Below are 23,902 nucleotides of genomic sequence, written 5' to 3' on the forward strand. Positions count from 1 at the left end.
CATGCAATGTGTAGGCCAAAGGTCTGCATCAGGTATTTTCTTTGATCACTCTTCATTTTCTTTATTGAACCAGAGTCTTTCCCTTGGGCCAGAAATCACCAACTCAGTCTATCTGGCCAGCTGCTCTGGGCACCAACTGTCTCTGGGATTACACATAGGTCTCCATATCCAATGAGCTTTATAAAGCCCATATTTTTATTAGTTATTTGAGAATTTCAAATATGCATAGAATCTGTCTTGGTCATATTCACACTCCCTACTTCTTCTCCTAAATCCTATCAGCTCCACCTCCCTACCTTAACACCTTCTCAGTTCCGGACTTTGTTTCTTTATAATCCATTGACTCCAGTTAGTACTGCCCATATGAGCGCTGGTATGGGGCCACCCAATGGATCGTGGTGTCTTAGCTACTTCTCTACTGCTATGATAAAACACCATGACCAAAAATAACTTTAACATGATGGTATGGGTTGTATGTATTTACTTCAGCTTACAGTTGTGATGCTGCACAAAAAAGAAGTCAGTCACACCTAATAAACCTTCACTTGGGCTCTGGGAATCTGATGCTCTCTTCTCATGCTTGCATAGCAAGTGCTTGGCCCACTGAAACTCTCCTGAGTCTTCTATTGTCCTTTTATAGACTTTCTAAATGTGGTTCGATATGGTAATGATGCTCATGTACTTATTATCTCTTCCAAGTAAAAATAACTCTGATAATTAAAAACAACTTTTTTAACACCTTGTGCCTTTCAGAATAAAACTTCCTAGAATCAAACAACATATTCCACTGAACTAATGCCAGTGACAGTGATCATGTCATTTAAATGTTTTTAAATTTAAAATGCATGCCACCAACATGCTCCTCTATCCTACTATCTGTCTCTCTTTATAATCATTGTGACATTCTACTTTAATGACATTTTCATGTAAACCTTGATTTTTAATGTGTGCTGATATAATATTATCATATATTTTTGGCTTCATTGTTCCAATTTAAGATTGGGCTTCCTAAACTGAGTGTAAGACACATTCATCTTTCCATCATGTGTGTCTTTCTGAAGTAATGTTCTTAACAGTGACAATATTCATAGACCATGTATTTAGCAACAGTTTTACCTGTTTTGTTGACAATCAGTAAGTTTGTGAGGGGCATCCGTGGTTGTTGGCCCGGTGTGAGGAAGTACATTTGAGGAGCGAGCTCCCAACAGTAGTCACTTTGGTGGACTATCCTGTGAATATTTGCTGACAAAACATGCAGAAGTCCAATCCCCAAAATCAGAATCCTACACAGAAATAAATTTAGAGCTTAGGCCTATAGTCATTGTCTAGTCTTCAAAGCTTTCCTTCAAAGACCCGGATATAGAATACGCAAGACATGATTAAAGACAGGCATTCATATGTATGGCTCTGTATCTTGGTTCTTAAATTATTCCTTGTCTTTAAAGTGGGAGCAACAACCAAGGATTTACCATCAGTAAACGTCCTTTGATGCATTCTGATCATGGGACAGCTTGTGCAATTTTAGAAGATGGTTCCTTACATGGAAAATTGAGATGTAGCCTCATTTTCTCTGTGTTTATCCTACTGTTCCCTCTCTGCTGCACAGTACACTGCTCCTCAGACTCACGAGTTGCTCTTTCCCCTCCCTCCCATTGTCTCCAGTCTTCTTCATGGCAATTGTTTCCTAAACTTCACCAATTCAACCATGACTTATTCTGTTTTCCTTTCTTTCAATTCCCATTGGAAAAGTTTTCAAGTCAGATCTCAGCACTACAGCACTAATGCCAAAACTTCATCCTTATCTCCTTCCAAGCATGGGTGGCACAGCCAGCTCTACTGGGAACTGCAAAAGTTGTAAAGTCAGCACAGCTCTTTGACACAGTTCCAGTGAAACTGAGGCGAATGCTACCAGCACTGTCCTTCTGTCTCTCACTTTCAAGTTTTGGTCTCTGCATGTTGCATTCGTGGAGACGTTCTCATTCTATGTCTTTTCCTGAGAAAATTATTCCTGAGTCTTTTTATGGAAAGTCCTAAACTCACTTATGCTTTATCCAGCTATTATTTGGAATACTTCCTTCTGCTCTACAGACTGTAATAAGCTCAGATAAACAAAAGCTAGGAAATTGTAAATGAGACTATGTCTCCAGGAATCTTCTTTGGGTATCTGCCCCTAAACATGCTGAAACTGTATAAATTGTAAAGGGTAAACTCTTACTGGTTAGGAGAATTAGCAACAGATGCTACATCCCATATTATAATATGCTTAGAGCTCTCTGAAAATGTAGATTAAAAATAGGCGATCATACAAGGAACACCCCTGGAACAATAAACCTTACTATTTAGTGAAAGACAGATTGACTAAAATAAACTTTTTCTACTTTATAACATAGATGATGAAATAATATTGTAAAGGGAATATTTATTAGTATTTTCTATTCACAAAGAAGATCAGTTTAGATATTTTCTGTTTGTCTGAGGAGCTTTAAAACTGCAAATACTGGCAGCCTGAAAGCAGGCTGTCATATAATAAATGTGTTTGCTTTGACAGAGACATTCTTGAGAGTCTTTGAATTGGAGTTATAGGGCTAATAATAAAAATAAAATCTGTTTCATTTGTGCTTTCTAATTTTGACTAAACTTGTAACCCCACACATGTAATAAAGAAAATAAAAACACATGTCCATAGACAAAAGGATATGATCTGTACTTCTTGGATAATCATTAGTCTGTCTTTGTTCTGTAAAACCCATATAAGTAAGGAGGTGACTTGATTGCTAGTCAGTCAGACCTGCAAGATTCCCCTGACCACCACACATGACTCACTCCTCCCTTACCAACTGTTTATCTCCTCCTGTGGGCCATCCTGTCAACAGGCTGGGGAAGGGCCCCAGCACCTGAGAAACTCCAAGACCTCTTGCCTACTGGGCTCTGTGCCTGGCTTCCCTTTGTTCTTGGCTCTCTCAGTCTTACAAAGCATTTCTGAACTAACTACAAAGATTATTTTTTAGTCTTAATCTTGGTAATGTCCTCCATTTGAAGCAGGCATTCAGCAAGCATGGACTGGAATTGTAGTATGAGTCCTGGATCCCATGTGTGAACTGAGGTACAACTAATGATTGACTATGACCCGGGCACAGGGAGCTAATGGCCAGAGATAAATTCCTTGAGAGTCAATTGATATCTTTTATGTGCAACTCCTAAAAAATGCCTGACATTTGGGAGGAATTGAGAAGGGCCCACTTGCACAAAAGGACTACAGAGAAGAGAAAACTTGAAGATGTATCAACTTTACAAACATATTACAGTTCCAGAGATTTTGTTATATCTGAGTCACGAGACACACACACATCTACAAGGCTAAGTTCTAAGATGTCCATTGTTTTACTGTGTAGACTATAGAGGAGTAATGGTAATGAAGAAAGACACTACACCTCACACTATCTCTGATAGATTTTTTTCTTCCATGTATCAATATAATAATGTGTGACTACCAAGACTGTTAACAGAAATAACAGGTATGGGCCTGTGCTGGAATTTATCTCTATCACTTTTCTGGTGTTCTACTTATGTATGCTTCACTGCAGCATTTGGAACTGCAAAGATAACTTAGTACTCACAGCAGAGCAATGGATTTCCTTTCATACTTTAACTTCAAGAAGCGAAGCCTGGTCACTGCACAGAGTTGCTGCCACCAGAGAGCCATGCCGCCCTTTGTCTTACTCATCTCATTAACCAAAGGAACAAGTTGTGCCACATCAGCAAGTCTCCCTGGGCCCCTTGCCCCTCCAGCTTGTATGTCTTCTGTCACACCAACATCTATAAAGCAAAAACCAGCAATCTATATTGTGTGGTTAAATTAATCTCTGAAAGCATTTTTTTTTGATCCAGAGATATTTTTAAAAGATCTCTTACAAAAAAACCCCAAAATTCCAAGATAAAACAAAAATGGTTCAATACATCCTTGACAGTTCACACTGTTTCAAATGACATTTCTCAAAAAGAATAGTATGGGATAGAACTTCACAGAGAATGTTCTTCATCAGATAGTATAACAGCAGAGCTGACTTCCAAGAAGTAAACCATCATTTTCCCATTTATATTAAGTTTTACAGAGCAGAGAGAAGTGTAAGTTGCTTATGGAGCATCTGTTGGGGTGATACTTGCAGAGGACATGAAACAGCATTTTGAGTAACAAAATGTTCTAAATTGTGCTTTAAATACTTGTGTCAGTGAAACCAATGATGAACTCAACAGAAAAAAAGGAGCAGATGGATAGTTTCATTATATAAATTATGATTTGATAACTAGATAATAACAATGATCTACAAAACTCAACAATTTCTTTAACAAATCGTAATAGTAGTAAGAGAACCTACAAGGGTCTTTTGAGGGCTTTTGTTTTTGTTATTACAAGGTCAGTTTATACAAGTTAAATGCATTTGTATATATAGAAATATTAGAAATATATTTTAAAATCTGTATGCTATTTTTTTCAGAAAGGGCCTTGCTTCATAATACAGGTTGGCCTTGAACTCAGGGTGCTCCTACCTCCGTCTCCCAAGAGCTAAGGTTACAGGTGTGAACCACCACACCCAGCTAAAAAGCTCTGTGAACAAACTTACTGGCTTCCCAGTGAGGCACTCTTTGACCAAATGACTGGAGCTAGAGTGTGCCACAAAAGAGAATGGAAAGTGGAAATGAGTTCCTATCAATAGGCCATCAATGTTGAAGCTAAGACCAGGTGACACCCATGGTTCTCATAGGGAGACAGATGATGTTCCTGCCACAAACAAGATGATGTTCCTGCATGCAAACAAGAGATTCAGCAACCAGAGAGACTGAGTGTTGGAGTGATCATCTCAAGGACTCATCAAGGAAAATAGCACTGAATGTACTTAATTTCTGGAGGAACTCAAAACCACGTTGAACCTGACAGATGTCAAAAGACTGAGAGGAAACAGCTCTGAGCGCTGGGAGAGTTCCAACAGGAGAAGCAGCCTCTCTTTGCTCTGCTGTGTTGTTTCCTAGGAAGCCTAGGATGGATTTTAGTTAAAATTAGAGGAAAATTACCTAAAAATTCTTTCTCTCTAACTATATACATTATTGACTTTACTTTTGATGTCTTTAATGTCTTACTTTTAATGTCTTTTATTAGAAATTTACTTTTATTGAAGCTGGAGAAATGGCTTAGTAGTTATATGGGGATACTACTCTTCCAGGGGTTCTAATTTTAGTTTCCATTACCCATGTTGGTGGCTCAGAACTAGTTGCCTAAAACTCCAGCTCTAAGGAATCTGATGCCTCTGGCCTCTGTGGACGGACACACACAAACACACACACACACACACTCACACACCCCACAATTGAAAATGAAATAAATGTCTTTAAATAAATTTATTGCTATATATCATGTAATATACGTCCAGAGTTTATATGTATCATTTTAAAAAAGAGACATTTGAGAGAAAGCAATTTGAGCGACAGGGTATAAAAAATGTAGTACACATAAACACTTGATAAATTCTTGGCTGGGATCTAATAGAATATCCCAGATGAGGCACGTCTATGGCAGAGATAGCAACTGATAACCGTAGATCTCCTCATTTATACAGTTTGAAGAAGAAGAAGAAGAAGGAGGAGGAGGAGGAGGAGGAGGAGGAAGAGGAGAAGGAGAAGGAGAAGGAGAAGAAGAAGAAGAAGAAGAAGAAGAGAAGAAGAGGAGGAGGAGGAGGAACAGGAAGAGGAAGAGGAGAAGGAATAGGAGGAGAACAACAACAACAACAACAACAAATAGCATCATGTCTGTTGAAATGGACACAGCATGATGGCTTCTGTCGTTTTACCTACCCGACTGGTCGATCTCTGATTTTCCTTCCAGTTTCAGGAAGACCTCAGTCAGTGTTGTTATAGAAACACCATAGTTCTCAATTCCCAGGTCTGGGCATCTTTCGAGATCCCTACAAAGATCTAATGAACACATTTTAAAAATGTGGTCATCAGGAAAATTCAAATTAAAATCACTATGCCATCCCTCCTCATTCCAGTCAGAAAGGAGATCATAAAAAAGTAATAATAAAATTAAAAAAAAAGACAACAGATGACAACAGATGCTGGCAAGGATGTGGGGGAAGTTGCACTCCTATTCACTGCTGATGAGTTGGCTTAGCAACTATGGAAATGTGAAGATTTCTCAAAAATCTAACAAACAAACAAACAAACAAACAAAGAAAATAAAACTACCATATGACTGCTCCTGGGTATATACACTCAGAGGCCTCTATATCCCATTACGGAGATAGCTATAAATTTTGGTCATTGGCCAGTGTTGAAAATAGATAGGAAAGTGTAATAAAACTAGATTTCTATCAACTGATGAACTGATAAAGAAAATGTGCCTGTACAGAATAAAATCACTTTTATTCACCAACCACAAAAAATTAAATTATGATGATTTCAGGAAAATGGATAAAGCTAGGACCATAAAGATGACTTAGATAGTAAAGGCATTTGAGACCAAACCAGGTTATTTTACTTCTGGAAACCCATTTGGTTAAAGGAAGCATCTTTCTATAAATTGTCCTCTGACCCCATCCAAATTGTAGTACACATGCATCCCTCCCCAAAACACCCTGGAAATGGCATGGCTGTTGCAATGATGTACACAGAGCACTTCTGACTACCTGAACTAGACCTGTACAAGACTAGGCCCTTGAATGCTAAGTCCTGGATGGAAAGATGCTCATGAGACCTCACCTTCCCTGAAGTGCTATTGGCAGCTAATCATTGCTGGTCGAGGTACAGTCAAGGTCTTCGGTGGTTAGTAAGCACTGACAGCCAGGTTTCATTCTACCTGAAGCTTGGTTGGTTTCTAGATTATACAGTCCTTTTAAATGGAATAATAATGTTTCAACCAACACTTTCTGATGATTGCAAATCTTATTTAGGTGGTTTGAATAAGAATAGCCCCAAGAGTTTTATATATTTGAGTTCTTAGTCACAACTTTAAAACTGTTTTGGAAGGATTAGGAAGTATGTCCTTGTTGGAATAAGCATGTATTTGTTGGAGGAAGTGAAGTGTTTCCTTAGGGGTGGACATTGATGTTTCAAAAGCCAACATCAGGCCCAGTCTCTTTCTTTTCCTGCTGCCTTTGGATCGGGGTGTAAGGCTCTCAGCTACTGATCCAGCATCATGCCAGAATGCTACCATGCTCCTCACATTGATGGTCGTGGATGAACACATTGAAACTGTAAACAGTTCTCCAGTTAAACACTTTCATTTATAAAAAGCGCCATGGTCATGGTGTCTCCTTCTACAATAGTACTGTAATTAAGTCACCACCTTTGTTAAGTGTGTATATATAGGAATTCTTTTTGGTCTTGTTCACTTAACATGATCTCTCTTAGTCCTTAGTGATCTGAGACAAATGTGCTGAAAACCAAACATGATTATTCTATATTATACAATGGTCTGAAAAACAAGGGTGTTTTCTAAAGTCATGGCCAAAACCAAATCAAACCAAAAAACAAACAAAAACAAGCAAAAAACAAAACAAACAAACAAAACACATAATAGGACTTTTAGCGAATGGGGAAAGCCAAGTTTCAAATTACTATGTTCATTACAGATTTGCAAGCCATAACACATCAAAGATATTAAAACCTATGTAAAGCAAACAAGAGCCTTAAAAGTCATTGGGCATTATGATACAATATTTGCAGCATTTAATTATTTCTAAATGTTTATCAAACAGTCTATGTGTCACACTAACACTAACTATGCAATAATTTTTACCTCTGCTGGATGTCAGCATATATACCTGTGATTCAGGTGCTTATACACTCACTGATAGATTTCTTTGAGGTTTTGGTGAACTCTGAATTATTTTACTGTTACTTAATTGATTTGTTCTCTTACATTTTTTCTTACCCAAAATATGTTGTCCTTTATTCTCTGTTGTCTGGTAAGATACATACAAGTCAGTTTTCAAAATGAAAGCAACCATAAGAGTCCATTTATCCTGAGTTAGGAGGACTTTGCTACTGTGAACCCACATTTAGCACCACCATTCTGAGGCATTTGGAAATCATGAAAAGATTCTAGTATTTGAATCAAATACCAAAGGATTTGATACATCGTCATTTCTGACAGAATGGGGTCGGAGGCAGAACTCATCTTTAAAACAGTTACTTTTGTGAATTAACTTCATCCTTTGTGGGACTGCGTAAGGGTATCTTGGTTCTTGGCTGCACATGGGCCTGGAACCCTGAGACTCCAAGGGAGAAACGGCACCTGTTCGGCCATGGCCCCAGAACCCAGGGTCCTGACATGCAGTCTAGTCTCCATGGACCTACATTGTTCAGTCATGTAGGCCATTACAGCCACTCCCAAAGTGCACAGGTAGAGGGCTGGACTACAGGACTCAGGCCCTAGAGAGATTTACATACTAATGAAGGCCAGAGGGCAGAGCCAATTAAGCATTCTTCCCCATACCCTCCTTTTTTCTCCCTCCCTATTTAACTGAGGTCTGTCCCGAGTTTCTCGGGGGTACATCCAGATCCATTTACCATCAGCCATGAATATATACCCTTTTGGAACCAAGGACTTTCTCTTGTCATTGGGGCCTGCCATCACCAAAGCTTCCAGCCTTTGGAACTCCAGACCTTTCTCCTGTTTGTGGGGCCCGCTGGCGTGGAAAGCCTCCGGGACTCCTCCAAGGCTTTTTACCCACAATCCTCTGCTCCCATTTCCTGTCTCTCAGGTGTGACAGTCATTGTATCACGCTTTTATTATTACTGTGAGGATTCTGCGTGATGCTCCATCTCAAACTCTTAATACTCTACTTCATGCACAGCGATCTGATGCTACAGGTTACTTATTATTATTGTAGATTTCATGTTAGAGCTCATGGCTAATGAGTTACCTGGAAACTTGTTCGTTCTCTCCAGGGGTAATATGTAATTGAGTTGTCCTTCACTTTCTGCTGACAACTTGGAATCAGGGATGTGCTGCTTGACAAGGGTTGTTATTCTTTCTCTCACATACCCTTCACTCAGCTGCAAGCTGTTGGTCAAAAATTGAGATAGGTTGTCTGAAAATAGTCTCTGCCATCCAAAAATAACCAGGGAAGAGCATTTATAAATTGCATGCAAAAAAAAGTCATGCAAATTTAAAATGAAGAGATGAATCAGTCAATGCAAATATGCTACTTACAAACTAGGACTTTCGTTAAGAGACGGTATTACTATTCTAGATGAATGATGATAATAACATTAAATACAGTCTCTTCAAGTTTGAAAAAGTTGTAGGATTTTGGAATAGTCAAATAGTGGTGACTTTAACTACATCTATGCTTGGTTTTGTCTTATTTCCTCTATATTATGCTGGGTATCTTCTATTCCAGTCTTCTCCACACTTTCACCCATTATCTCTTCCTAAATGCACACAGAGGTGCACACGTGTATACACACACACATACACACACACACACACTTACACAATTGATTTTTCTTTTAAAATATATTTTTAATTCTTTGAAAATTTCAGACATGTATACAATTCCAAATGTATTCACCCTTGTTCATTCCTCTTAATTCCTACCCATCCCTGTGTCTCCCTCCTCTCTTGCAAGGACTCCAGCCAGCACTGCCTTTTTCTCCAGCCCAGGTCTCATCTACCCCCAGCTTCCCATAGAAAGCCTACCTTAAGTGATATCCAATCCCCCATTTCTTCTTCAGAAACAAGGAAGAGCCTGCACACTTCAGCTTCCCCTTGGAGATGAACACTTTCCTATCTGAGGAGGAAGAGGCAGTGATGGGAGATACCTTTCATTTCAGAGAACTATGAGGTATAATGAACTTCGTAGGAGTTTATACAACTTTAAACGTAGGATGTAGGATGCAATTATGACTAAGAAAAACCCAACACAATCTTTCATGATTATGTAGATTATTCATGTGTCAGACAACTCAACATCAATGAATTATATGATCATTTTTGATGCAGATGAGCATTAACATGTATTTTAGCTGGCTGTGCACAGATCTTTCAAATTGATTTATTAAACTATGCCATTCAACTTAATGACATTTATTTTGAAGTTAGCGACCTTCCTAAGAAGGACATTGTGTCACCATGATGCTATTATCATGGAGGGATAATGACACCTCAAACTTTTGTCAGAATGAGCTTCTGATCCTGGGCCATAGCATCTACACAGCACAAAAGAAACAGTAAAGAAAACAGTTTAAGATTTTCAGATCTAAGTCTTCATCATGATGTTTAAGGAAGCCAGCAATTACCAGCCAGGATGTCAGCCTCATCCATGAACTGTGTGCTGAAGAGGACCACACGGTCTGCTTTGCGCTCCTTCAGGAGATTCCACACCCTGTGCCTTGAAAAGGGATCCAGCCCAGCAGTGGGCTCATCCAGTAAAAAAATCTAGAGGAGGAATCAAAGGAAATAATGTTCACTAACTACAGAAGCAAGGAACACAGAGGCTAGGTATGTACTTAGTTTACTGCTCCACTGTGTGGTCCCCTCTGTTGTGTGATTTCGATCATGGTGCCCTTTCTGGATGAGGAGGTTGTTCGATTCCAGATTGAATTTATCAGTGAATCTGGTCTGACTTACCTGAGGGTCTCCTAAAATGGCGATTCCAAATGTCAGCTTTCTCTTCTGTCCACCACTTAGGTTTTGAACAAGAATATCCTGAATATTTTTCATCTCCAATTCCAGCAAAACTCTTTGTACCTGTACACACACAAAAGAATATTCAAGCCATAACTAAAATGTCTTTATACAGGACACAATAAAGAATAATAAGCAGTGTTATCTGTTTGGGTATCACATGACTTCATGCTTACTCAACATATGATTTTGGGGAGATGATTTACCTCTTCATAATTCAATCTCATTTCAACATGAAGAATTTCCATTACTTATCTAAGATTTGTTAAGATGAAGGGAATATATTTAATGATCTAGGAGAATGTCACAGGTTACACGTCTTTGTTATTCCCATATTTTTGCAGGAAACCTTAATATATCGATATGCAGGTTATTTAATGCAACAAAAGTTGAAGCAAAAAGTATTAAGCATATTTACTAAAAATTTAAATTTTTATGTTAGTTACACACGTCATGTACCTCATTATCCACTTCGTGTGCTTGAATCCCTTTTATTTTAGCAAAGAGCCTAAGATTTTCTCTTACAGTGAGGAAGTCAAATTGCACATTGCATTGTGGACAGATTCCGGTGAGCTTGCTGATACTTTCCAAGTCAGTCATTTCTGAGAGTCTCTTATTATGGATAGTGACCCAACCTGTAAATAAGGGTTTCAAAAGACATTATCAAGACTACATGGCATTCTTAATGTAACTTTAAAAAACTTTACCAAATAAAATTAGATATGTGATTTTATCTTACTCCTGTGATCTTTTCCAAATTTCATTTTAGTATTTTGCTCTCAGCTGTCTTTGAGAATATGGTATGCTCTACATTTTATCATCAAGAAATGAGATCAACCTCTCTGCTCCCTAAGCTGTGCATGCAACTTGCTTTTAACAATGGAATTCATATGACCTTATAACAATCAGAAAACACAGAAAAGTTGTTTTACATTGACATTGGCTCTGTCTTTCAGCTCAAAGTCCTTAGAACTTCAGCCCTAGAAATTTCCCAGAAAGAGGGATGAGATAAAGAGTGAGAGTAAGAGTGAGAAGAGTGAGACAAGAGAGAAGAGAGAGAGGAGGGAGGAGAGAAGAGACAGGAGAAAGGGAGAGGGAGGTGGAATACCAAGTCTGCGATGGCAAAGCATAAGATACAGTCAAATCAGTCAAATTGAGAGACCTTTCCAGTCATATTTTAATAGTTGCTGCTTTTCAAGGTTACTTTATCTATATAAAAAAAAATGTGATCAATATCTATTGAAACTGTTAATTCTATAAAATTTTGAGTTTTGAATTTTAAAATACTAAAATTCTCTATATTTCAGTTAATATCATGTACATTTTATAAAAGAATAAGATAGATTATATGTCAATAGCTGTGAGTTTAATTATCTTTGTCTATACTCAATGCTCAGGTGTCTAACAAAAGCACAAAAAGTTCATTTGCCGACTTAGAGGAAAGTCTCTGTCTCTTACCCTTGGTGGGAACACACAGCCCACTAAGGATATTTAATAGTGTTGATTTCCCAGCGCCACTGTGACCAAGGATTGCAGTAATCTGGCCTTTATACACATCCAATGTCAGATCTGGGAGGAAAACAGCATGAAGGTATAAAATCACAAATGTAAGTTTAATTCAGGGCTCATATAATGTCTTTGCATTTATAGTGTGACTAAAATGTATGAAAGTACACATTAATTAACTCATTAAATGAAAATTAATACTCTATTTCCACTTTACAAAAATTATACAGCATGGCAATGTTAGTTCAGTTGTGAGGGGAAGGCAAGACAAGAGATTCAACATTCATTTAGAGTCTAGAACTGCTCAATGAGAGAAAAGTTAGCTGACTGAAATCCAATATTTTTCTATCTTCGTTACCTACCTTTCAAAGCTTCTGTGCACTTAGACTTTTGTATGTAGACTTTTGTAAGATTTCTGATTCTGAGAAGGAGAGCAAGAGATAAACGGTTTAAGGAGCAATGGTTTTCTTTATTATCTAACTCCAAGTCTCACTGAAATCTTCAGGTGAATTTGGATTGCAAGGATATGAGAGAGCATGTTACCTTGACTTTGCTATGGTACTAACAGCAGTGGACAGCAATGGGACTTTGACCAGTGTTTTACAATATAACCAGTGCCTAAGCTCACCTGGAAGAAAGGTTGCTTCCTTTGATGTGGGCTGAGGCTTGGATACTGTTCAAGCCATTGTGAGCACTTTTCCTAAGATGAACCATATGTAGTGATGGGTAAACTAGACAATGATACAACCAAGAGAGCTACCATAGCAAGGCTGAGAAGGGAACATAACATTTTACAGATGTTAGAGAAAACATCTACATGAAGTCCATAATCTCTTCAGGTCAGCCAGGCAGTATAGAATGCAAGAAGAAGAAATACCATGAACAATATCAGAAGTGCTAGCCATCACTGTACTCTAACTATTAGATAGCTGACAAATATAGTTATTTCTTAGAACTCTGCTTGCCTGTTCTGAAAGTAGAAATACTAACAGTCTCACCAACAATCCTCATCAGTGTGAGATGTCATTTGTTTTGTTGATTTCAGCCATTCTAACAGATGGAAGATGAAATCTCAAAGTAGTATTTATTTCCATTTCCTTGATGACTAAGGATGTTGAACATTTGAGTTTCCTCTCTTGAGAATTTTCTGTTTGGATATGTACTCCATTTTTAATTGAGTTATTTGTTTTTTAATGTTTGTTTTTGTTTGTTTTTTGATATCTAGTTTCTTAAGTTCTTTATGCTTTACTATCTTAATCCTATCAATCCATGAGCAAGGGAGAGTTCTCCATCTTCTAATATCTTCTTCAATTTCTTTCTTCAATGATTTGAAGGTTTCTATCATACAAGTCTTCTACATGCTTGGTTAGAGACATTCTAACTTACTTTATATCATTTTAGGTGACTGTGAAAGGTGTTGTTTTCCTGATTTTTTTCCCTCAGTCCATTTGTCATTTGTATATTGGAGGGTTACTAATTTTTGTGGGTTAATTTTTTTTATAAATAATTTATTTATTTTTTCTCAAATCATGACTCATTCACACAGGGGTTATAAACACAGAAAGGGAGGATGTGGGAAGGAGATGACACTGGAGTGTGGGTGTTCAGGGGGAATACAGAGATCATCAGAACCAGGTATTGGCTGGGTGAAGGTTCAGGGATCAAGTCACTATGACTCTGCCTATGACTCACTTGTCCTTATTTAAGTTAGTATTGTCTGCCAAGGCTACCTATTTACAAGGTCTATGACTACTCAGGCTTGTAAATTTCCACAAAAGGTGCCTGTTTACAATAGCTTATAGCCATAGACTATAGAATTCAGGAGGAAGGATTCCCAGGAAGATGGAAATTCATCTGCTTCAAGATCCAGCTACACTACTCTTGGGCATATACCCAAAGGATACCTTATTCTACCAGAGACACTTGCTCAACCATGTTCTCCACTGTTCTATTCATAATAGCCAGAAATCAGAAGCAACTAGGCATTATTCAATAGATGAATAGATGAATGGATAAAAAAAATGTGATACTACAGGAACAAGAGGGAGCAGGAAGGGAGAGAGTACTGGGAAAGACAACTAGGGGGTAGCTCTGGGACAAGTTAAAAACCTAGTGCAGTGTAAACTCCCAGGAATTTCTATGAGGGTGACCCTAGCTAAGACTCCCTGCAATGGAAGATATGGAGCCTGAACCAGTCATCTCCTGTAATTAGACAAGACTCCAGTGAAGGGATTGTTAAAACAACCCAGCCAGAAAACCTTTGACCTACAATTTGTCCTGCCTACAAGATGTGCTTGTGTAACTGGTGCAGAACATATAGGAATGGCCAAGTAATTACTAGTCCAGCTTGAGACCCATGTCATGAGAGGGAGCTCACCTCTGACACTTCTTGGAGGGCCAGGACCCAGAGAGTGGATAGGTCAGTGACCTAGGATAGAAAATAATTCCTAATGCTATTCTGCTATACTCAGAGATTGTTGCCTAGCCCAATTATCAGAGAGGCTTCACCTAGCAACTGATAGAAACAGAAGCCATATGCACAACTATTTGTGTAATAGAGATGTTGAGCCTCTACTTACACAGAGCCATATATTCCAGCATCTTTGGCATAGAAGCATACTCTGTACTCTCTCAAAAGAAAACATAAGCACCAAGACAGCCATGAACCCATTGATTTACAATAGTGTCCTTCCTATAAGATATGTTAGTGTTAGTGCAATGGTGACATAAAACTTATGAGACTAACCAGTCAATAGCTGATTTGACTTAAGGCCCACTCATGAAACCCATACCTGACACTGCTTGGGTGACCAACAACCTAAGACTAGATAGCCTAGGAACTTAGAGCAAGACCTAATACTACTGGTCCAAAAAAGGAAAAAATGTAGTGGTAAAATGACTCCTAATAATATTCTGCTATACTCACTGGTTAGTGTCTTGTTCACCAATCATTTGAGAAACTTCCTCTTGCAGCAGCTGAAAGCAAATGCAGACTCACAGACAGACATTACACAGAGACTGAGATTCCTTGCCGATGTCTCCATTACATCCCTCCTCTCAGAGCTCACAGAACCCATGGGGGAGAACGTAGGAAGAAGATAAGAGCCGGAGGAATGGAGGACACCAAAAAATTAAGGCCTCTATACCAGCAGGAACTAAGTTTAGAAACTCACAGAGATTGGAACAGGAAGAATAGGGCCTGCACCAGTCTGTAGCAGGTCCTCTGTGTTTATATTACAGATTTGAATTTTATGTTTTTATGGGATTCTTGAGTGTTCAAGCAAGTGAGTTCCTGATTCTTATGCCTGGTCTTGGGATCTTTTACGTCTGTTGGTTTTTCTTGTCCAATTTTGATGTGATAGTTTCTGTTTTTTCTAATTACATTTAAAAAAATGAATGAATGAATGATTGAATGAATGAATGAATGAATGAATGAAAACCTTGCCAATAGGGAATAGGGTAAAAGTTAACAACTAAACTATCCCTTAAAAAAAAAAAAGAAACACTAACAGTATATACATTGTTTTTGTTTGTTTTGTTTGCTTCTATGATGTGAGAGATGAGGAAGAGAAAGGTCATAGAGTTTGAAGTTTGGTAGGTAGAGAGGTTGGCAGGATCTGTGAATGGTTGAGGGAGTAGAAAAATGACCAAAACACATAGCATAATAATAAAAATACTTTAAATAAAAAGAAAGAAAAAACAGATTTTTCACTTCCATTTAAACACTAACACCCTATTTTTTCACATTACTTTTTGTTCAATGAGATACCAGAGAGGAAAGAAGAGAGACTAATAAACAAAAGCCATTGTTTTGATAGAACTTTCTTTGTCTGAGGTTTAAAATTATCCAAAAGCAGGGCAAGAAGGATATCTATGGGGCAGGCTAAAAATTAGAAATTGAAAGTTATGATTAGAAATCGAAAATTGTCAACATTTTCTCCTGCCCAGGCTCAGGGAACTTGGAAGAGGAGGAGACAGAAAGATCGTGAAAGATGGAAGATGGAGAGGGATGCTGTGAAGTTCTGTTCCTGCTCATGATGTGGCTGTCATTCATGAACTCACATAGCTGTAACTATTACACAAGATCAAGAAAGTAAAAATTCTACCATGGATAGAGGATGGATTCATGAGAGACACCTCTACTTAAAGAGTCATTTGTCATTGAAGGTTGCTAAGAGTCAGTCATGTTTCTTTGGAGGTGAGACCACTGATATGTTACCCATACTCCAGTGTGTAGCCTCACAACATACATGTGCAAATAGGCAGCGTTAATTGGACTCAATGGGATGCAATCCTTTTCAAATGAAGAGAATATGAAGTTGAGAGGAGGACATGCTAGAGGGAGCAGGCAGAGTTGGGAGTGACTAGTGGGGTGCTGGATGATTAAAGTACTCTGTGTACATTTATAAACTTCTCAAAAAATAAATAAAAATATTATTTAAAAGAAGAGTTGTATGGGTAGTGAGTGTGATGTAAGTGAATAAGTAAAAAATAAAATCAAAAAATAATGAGAGTTGCTAAGATAAAGATCTTAAGGATGTCTTCCTTAATTAAACTAAATGCAACTAGCACCACATGAAACGGGTATTTTATTGTAACCTGGAATGCAGTTGTGCATGACTGAGAGCCACATTGATCTGATTCCCTCTTCTTATCCAGGCTTTCACTTTTCTCTTCCCCCTTTTGCTTGGCCTTCTTTGTAGAAAAGGCAAATGCATAAAGAAAGGGATGTTCAGATGAGTGAGGGGACAATGGGTGACATAACTAATAAGATGAAGGAGTGAAGCCCTGAACTGAAGAAAAAGACAAGAAGAAAAAGAAGAGAGAAGAGATGCAACAAGGGACAGGCAGAGAGGACTTTTACTGAATTGTGGCTTCTGTTTTCTTAAGTCTGTAGTTTGGTGCTAACAGCAGCATGCTATAGTTTTTTTTTTTTAAATAATAGACAGAAAATTGCAGGCCAGGAAGATGAGGTTATGTCAGAGCCCTGTGAAGGACCCAGTAGAAGGTCTACATGCATTAAACAAATGTCTGGAGCAAGCTTTAGGCTGATAATAGCATGACCCCACACCCAACCTTCATCACCACTACATCTGATCTCACCTGATGGCTTCTTTCCCATGGAATTCTGTAGACACAGGTTCAAAACAGTCATCAGAAATCTCACAGTCTGTTTCACTGTCAAGGGATGGGAGATCCACTGGATTTTGTCCTGACCAGAATGAGGACTTCAGGAAAAACAAGGGTGAGTGCCGATGTCCATATTCACCTGTTTAACCGGTGCAATTGCACATTGGATCAGCCACTGTTCTAAGCCCCTCTCTACCTCTAAACATGAATGCTTGCTCACACATGGGCATAAACACACACACACACATGCACACACACATTGAAACATATACACATCACACAAATTCATTTCAAAATTTAGAAGGCTTAAAAACAATGAGAGAAAATCATAAAAAGATGCTGAAATAAATGGACATAAAAAAAGCAAATAAAGGTAAGAATGAACAGACACTTCCTGTAGACACTGTTAAGGACCACAGGAGCCAGAAGTTGGTGATGGCATACATTTAAATGAGATTAACATCAGCAAGTTTATAACACTGAAATTAAAGCAATCCTGCCAGCTTAGAGCTGTGCACTCAGCAAAAATATATCTCCTAAAAATGAAGTAAAAATAAAGGCTATCTATATGTCATAAATATATACATATATATGTACATATATAACAATATAGAAGTGGGAACTATCAAAGCAATATAAAATATTTTTAAGCAAATATGGGAAATACATATATATCAAATTAAATTTATTTTTTAATTGATTCTTGAGAAAAAATGAATTGTATTACATATTGCCCAAAGTTTTAGCCAACATCTAAAAAAAAGAACAATTAAATCCATATTTAATTTGCTTAAGTGAAAGAGAAGCCATTTGCTTAAGATATTTCTATCATAAAGATTCAGAAGATGCAATAGATTTTGTCAACTAAAACACTTAGTGGGAATTCATAGAATAAGAAACCTTTAGGGATTAAAAAATAAAATCATAGCTTTCTATAATAATAATAAGAATGAAAGATTAGCAGTTTTGTGTCAACTGAAATAAGAGGACATTGGAAAAGAAGACTAAAATTTGACCCCCAAACAAGGATTTTTTTTTTTTCAGTTTAACAATAAAGGCCAAAACTTCAAACATTAAAGTACAAAAAAAAATTTCTAAACCTTTCATAGGCAAAATTGTCTAAGCTAGGTCAAAATTACTTAGAATGTGTGTTTCCTTCACTAGAGCATTTTGTTTAATCAGTACATGAAATAAGATGTATAACTATATTCTTTATATATAATTATAAATAACTATATGTGATTAAATATATAAATATACTCATATGTGGTTATATACTGTATATATAATTAATCATATATAATCATAATTATATGATATAGTTACATCATATAATTACATATAATGTATAAAATTATAATGAATATATACTTGCTTATATATTTACATATAATTTATATATGTAATATGTATAAAGAAACACTATACATTCCTATACATAAAAGTAACCTAGAAAAAAATATATATATATGTATATATATATGTATATATGTGTGTATATATATATATGTTTTACATTTGTTTGTTCTAGGCCCTGTGCCGTTTACGCCATTGCCTGTTATTGCCTTTATCTTCTGTGTTCAGCAGTGACAATCAGTCTTCTGTCTGTGTTAGATGACAGCTCTCTGAGTTTCTGAGTGTGTATGTGTGTGTGTGTGCCTGTGTGTCTGTGTATGTGTGTGTATGTATGTATTCAAACTATTCATCTATGTTATACACATTAACAAGTTTGATAAATTCAGTAAAATATTATTCAGTAAACTTTAGAAAAGTTAAAAGAGACAGTTACTATGCATGTATGATTCTCTCAAAACCAGGCAAATCAACTATTAGCTAAAGAAACAAATCCCTTTATCTGTGATTCCTACAATTCACCATTTCTTCATGTGTTCACTCATGGCTGCTCTGGGATGGAGCACTGGGTATGGGCGCTTGAATAGGAAATGCACATGAGAAGAACTGTGTTCTTGAGCACAGAAGGTATGGCAGACAGAAGCAAAGAAAGGATGCTTTCATGGGTATTAACTGAGTCCTAGGCTATACCAAACTCTTTTAAGATGTTGAGCTGTATTAGCCAGCAAGACCAAAATCAGAGACTTTGAGAAGCTTATACAGATTAATAAATTGAAAGGAAATACAATTATAAATGTCCTTCCTATGTGATTATACATTGTAGAATGCCTACATATTATAATCACCTTGAATGACTTTGAAACTATAGGCACCCTGGAGCTGCTCACAGCCGGAACAAGCATGGGTAAGGATCTCTTGGTTTGAGAAGGGTTTGGTCTTGCTTTATATCCGCTATAATGGCATGGGTGAACTAAACTATTGTTAAATGAAGGAAATTAATCACATTAGGAAAACTGACATCTTATCTGACATATGTGGAAATAAAGAATTGAATTCATAAACGCAAAGTAGAATGGCAATCATGGTGGCTGAGATAGCTGAGAGGGACTTAGGAGATTTTCACCAAACCCCATAGAATTTCAGTAAAAGGGAAAGTAGTGAATTTAAGGCATCTAAAACATAGTGCTTGAGTTAATAACAGTGCCTTGTACTCTTGAAAATCTCAAAAAGTAGATTACTACAAATACACCACATTGACAAGCTCAACTGAGTAAATCACTATGTAGCCATGTTTTATATGCTATGTAGCATAGATGGTGGATATTTCTGCTTATTCATCAGTTAAAATAAAAAGTTCATTACGTGGCCCAGATATGGAGAAAGAGTTTAGAACTACAGATTTATAAGCAACTACAAATGTTAAGGAACTAACGGCCCTAAGCGTAGGAAGGAAAAAGAGACAGATAAAGCAGAATTAACAACATATACGCTCATCTAAAAGGCTGCAATTCCACATGAAAAAAATTCAGATTTCAATTTTGAGCTGGTAAGTTGCAAGGGAGAAGAAAGATCCAGTCCTCCCTGAGTGACTATGTTCATTGTCTATCCTGTAAATGGGCATACTCTTGAGATATGGGTGATGTGCTTGAAGGATTATTTTAAAATCTTACTATGTAAAACATATAATTAATGAAAAAGAAATGAGATTACAAGCATGGAATTAAGTCTTATCATGGAATGACTTACTTGGTAAAACTTTTTCAAAGTATAATGTCAACATCAGGTAGAAGACACCATCAAAGAACAGCATGAAGATTGTGCCCATGACCTCATTTGGGTTTCCCATCGTGTCTGCATTTGAATTCACATCATAATCTAAGCGTAAGAGCTATAAATTCAAAATAACCCAGTAAGTTAAAGGCAAATGATCACTTTAAAAAAAAAACAGCTTAGCCATTCTTGGATTGTAACTATTACATTCTGCCACATCCCTGAAAGACAAGTCTAATTGCCTGGCTGCCTAGATTATAGATGTTGACTGGAAAACAAACTTACATAGAACTACAATGCAGTTAAGTAATCACGTTCAGTACAGTGCATGTGTGTTCTAAAGGACATACACATTAGTTGGCAAAAGAACTTAGTGAAGGAGTGGCAGTCGGGTAAGACCTTGCTGAACTGGGTATGGGGGCAAGAAAAGGTGCTCTGGGAGACGGTGCATGGCAGCCGTGAACTAAGAAAAATGCACTTTAGGTTTAAACAAAGAGAGTAGGAAAACGGACTGATGGTGTTGGAGAGTTCCCTCAGTGGTTAAGAGAACTTGCTGCTCTTGCAGAGGATTCATGTTCTGTTTCTAGCATCCACACGGGGAGCCTCACAAACACCTGTAACTTTGGCACCAGGGTATCAATACCCTCTTTTGGCTACTGTAGGAAAGAACCATACAGGGAACCATGTGTATGTGAGTGTGCATGTACATGCGTGTGCATGCGCATGCACACACATACACCAATAGATTTTTAATAAAAACCTTGACATCCATAATCATCACATTATAATGGAGACTAAATAATTGGGCTAATAATTGACTCTATTCATCTTCTTACACATAAAAGAACATATTTTCTAGGAGAAAGTGACTGCTCTATCTTTGAAAACTCACAAGTCTGTTCCGTTGGACTATAGTGCAAAATGGCTTCCTGTAGAAATGACTCTAAGTCAATTGAGTTCCAGGGGAAAAAATATTTCAGAAATAGAATTAGTAAGCTAACTAGCCTCCCACTCACCTGGGCCATTCCAAGCATAAAGGCAAAGGGGCTGAGCAAACTTAGAAGCCACTCCAGGGATACGGGGAGGTATCTGTACAATGCTGTGAATCCAAGACTTCCGCAGGAAATAGTTAGAAAGAATACCATCAAGTCAGTGAGGAAAGACTTCTTTAGTAAGACACTCATCAAGAAAGACAAAGATATCTAAAATAAGAAAAGACCTGCTTGGTTTATGTTTATCTAAGTGTCATTACTATAACAAAACAAATGATTTCCTGCATAAAACTACAGATCTTCTCTACTAATTTTACAGAAAGTTGGAATTACACAGAACTATAGATAAATGCTATTTCACTACCGATTGTCTCATGCAAATACAAAACAGGTATAGACAGACATCACCTGATTTGTACCGACTTTGTTTCTCAGACTGAAAACCAAATGGGGTTTGTATTCACCAACTCACCAGAGATAAGCCATAGAAGAAAAAGAGACTGAAGATCACCATAAATCCAGTTGAAAAGACAAATTGGACCAGTTTTACAATGTATGTCAAGAGAAGGCTCACAATGAAGATGATGACACCATAGAGCAAACCCCAGGACAGCCTGATGCAAAAACAGAATTCTATTAGTATTCATAGCTAGACAAAAAAGAGGTCCTATTCTGGGTACTCAGTGACCATTCTTTCAGTCACACACTCACCCTCCCGCCAAAATTCACAGGATCTTCTGGAATTTATAAACCAAATATAGTGTTTGGGATTGTAATTAATCTTATACTTAGAATTAATACAAGGATTCAAGACAAATATTATGCACATTGACGGTCTTTTCCATTGAGTATGGACGCATCGTGTCTTGCTGAGTTACAGTTACTGAGAAGTAAGTTAGGGTCTCTTTGTCCTTGCAAAGTTTCTCTGGTCTAACATCTTCTTTTGTGGCTTCACAAGGAAGCAAAAGTGTCTAATTCTATACTTCTCTCTTTCCGCATTGTGCTTATAAAAAAGTTTCTCTTTCATGTCATAGGGACATCAAATGCTCTATATTCTTTAACATCAGCCATGTTTTACTAATGATATGATGATTTTCAGGTTCGCATTATTATTACAAAACATATCATTTCTTTCCTTTTCATATGTTCCTTTTCTTAATTAACACTATATGACAAGTTATAGTCTTAAAATTCGTAACTCCATATGTCTTAAAGATGTTGATAAAGGGAAATAGAGAGCCATCTTGGTAGAGAGACTGCTTGGCATGCAAGCATGAAGACTGGAGGTTGATTCCCAGAACCCACAGAAAAATCCCAAACAAGCAAACAAAAACTGCACAGTGGTGAATGCTTGTAATCTCAGAACTAGAGAGAGGGAGACAGATAGATTCCCTGGGCCAGTAGATGACAAGGTATTCCGAATTAATCAGTGAAATATAATCCTTGAATTTCAGGCCAAAGAAAGACTCTGAATAAATTAGATGACTAGTACACTAGAGTTGATTTCTGGCCAGCACATATGCACACATGTGTGCACATACATGAACACACACATACTAATACATAAAGTTTAATGACCAGTAAATAATCTTGTATGAATATATTATTGTAGTGATAACTGCAAGTGACAGTAACAGGTTGTATTTTTGTAGACAGATAACTCTTACAGCATTTCCTACTTTCTCTACAGTATCATTTACTGACCCACCTCACAAACATCCTACCAAAGAAGAGCTGACTCATTCGTTTCCACTGATCTCACAGATGAATGGATATTAACTTGTAAGAGCTTGAGAATAAAACAAACGTTTCCTGCTCCTAATTACACATGCAATTCCTATGCATGCAATGTAAATTAGCTTTGTCAAGTAAAAATGTAAATCTTAAGTTATAGCTTCATCTCAACTACCTACCATTTTCTTGACCAGTCCCACAAAAGATTATATAGACCCCAACTTGAAATAAGTGATCTTACAGAGATTAAGATGGGCAATGATTTCCAGGAGTTCAGGGAGGGACTAAGGTTGAATAAATGGACAGTGAACAGTTTTGGGATAGTAAAACTGCAGTCCACGCTACTGAGACTGTAGATGTAAGGCAGTATGCATTTGTTGAGAATCATTTCACTGTGCAACACACAGTGAGTCCTAGTTTGCATATGCTCTTTAGTTACTAATAACCATACTAGTTTATTAATTATGATAAATATACAAACTTCATGTTTGTAGGATTTGAGTGAGCCATCTCTACTTTCTGCTCAAGAAATAAAGATGATTATAAAACAACAACAACAACAACCAAAAAACCCCTCTGGATTAAATAATGCTATTACCATGGCATGATTCTTACATATTCCGTGACCAAGCAAAACCATGTCACTTTATGGTAATTGAAGAGTAGAAACCTGGGCTTGCTTGCTTTCTTTCTTTCTTTCTTTCTTTCTTTCTTTCTTTCTTTCTTTCTT

At 37.3% G+C, this 23,902-nt stretch overlaps 1 protein-coding gene across 1 annotated transcript in view; it reads right to left on the reverse strand.

The window, feature by feature from the left end:
• Window positions 1-23,902, reverse strand: part of LOC114615584 (ATP-binding cassette sub-family A member 8-A-like) — a 77,509-nt gene that overhangs the window by 32,393 nt on the left and 21,214 nt on the right. The window contains exons 7-20 of the mRNA XM_028761282.1: window positions 21,911-22,052; window positions 21,463-21,648; window positions 20,423-20,564; window positions 17,297-17,462; window positions 12,556-12,614; window positions 12,146-12,256; window positions 11,147-11,322; window positions 10,631-10,750; window positions 10,300-10,438; window positions 9,701-9,791; window positions 8,922-9,061; window positions 5,848-5,967; window positions 3,618-3,816; window positions 1,117-1,283 (exon numbers count right to left, since the gene is read on the reverse strand). Coding sequence (XP_028617115.1) covers window positions 1,117-1,283; window positions 3,618-3,816; window positions 5,848-5,967; window positions 8,922-9,061; window positions 9,701-9,791; window positions 10,300-10,438; window positions 10,631-10,750; window positions 11,147-11,322; window positions 12,146-12,256; window positions 12,556-12,614; window positions 17,297-17,462; window positions 20,423-20,564; window positions 21,463-21,648; window positions 21,911-22,052 — 1,958 coding nt within the window. The remainder of the gene's footprint in view (window positions 1-1,116; window positions 1,284-3,617; window positions 3,817-5,847; window positions 5,968-8,921; window positions 9,062-9,700; window positions 9,792-10,299; window positions 10,439-10,630; window positions 10,751-11,146; window positions 11,323-12,145; window positions 12,257-12,555; window positions 12,615-17,296; window positions 17,463-20,422; window positions 20,565-21,462; window positions 21,649-21,910; window positions 22,053-23,902) is intronic.

Source organism: Grammomys surdaster, unplaced genomic scaffold, assembly GCF_004785775.1.
Source record: "Grammomys surdaster isolate TR1022 unplaced genomic scaffold, NIH_TR_1.0 126906, whole genome shotgun sequence".
NCBI classification, from domain to species: domain Eukaryota; kingdom Metazoa; phylum Chordata; class Mammalia; order Rodentia; family Muridae; genus Grammomys; species Grammomys surdaster.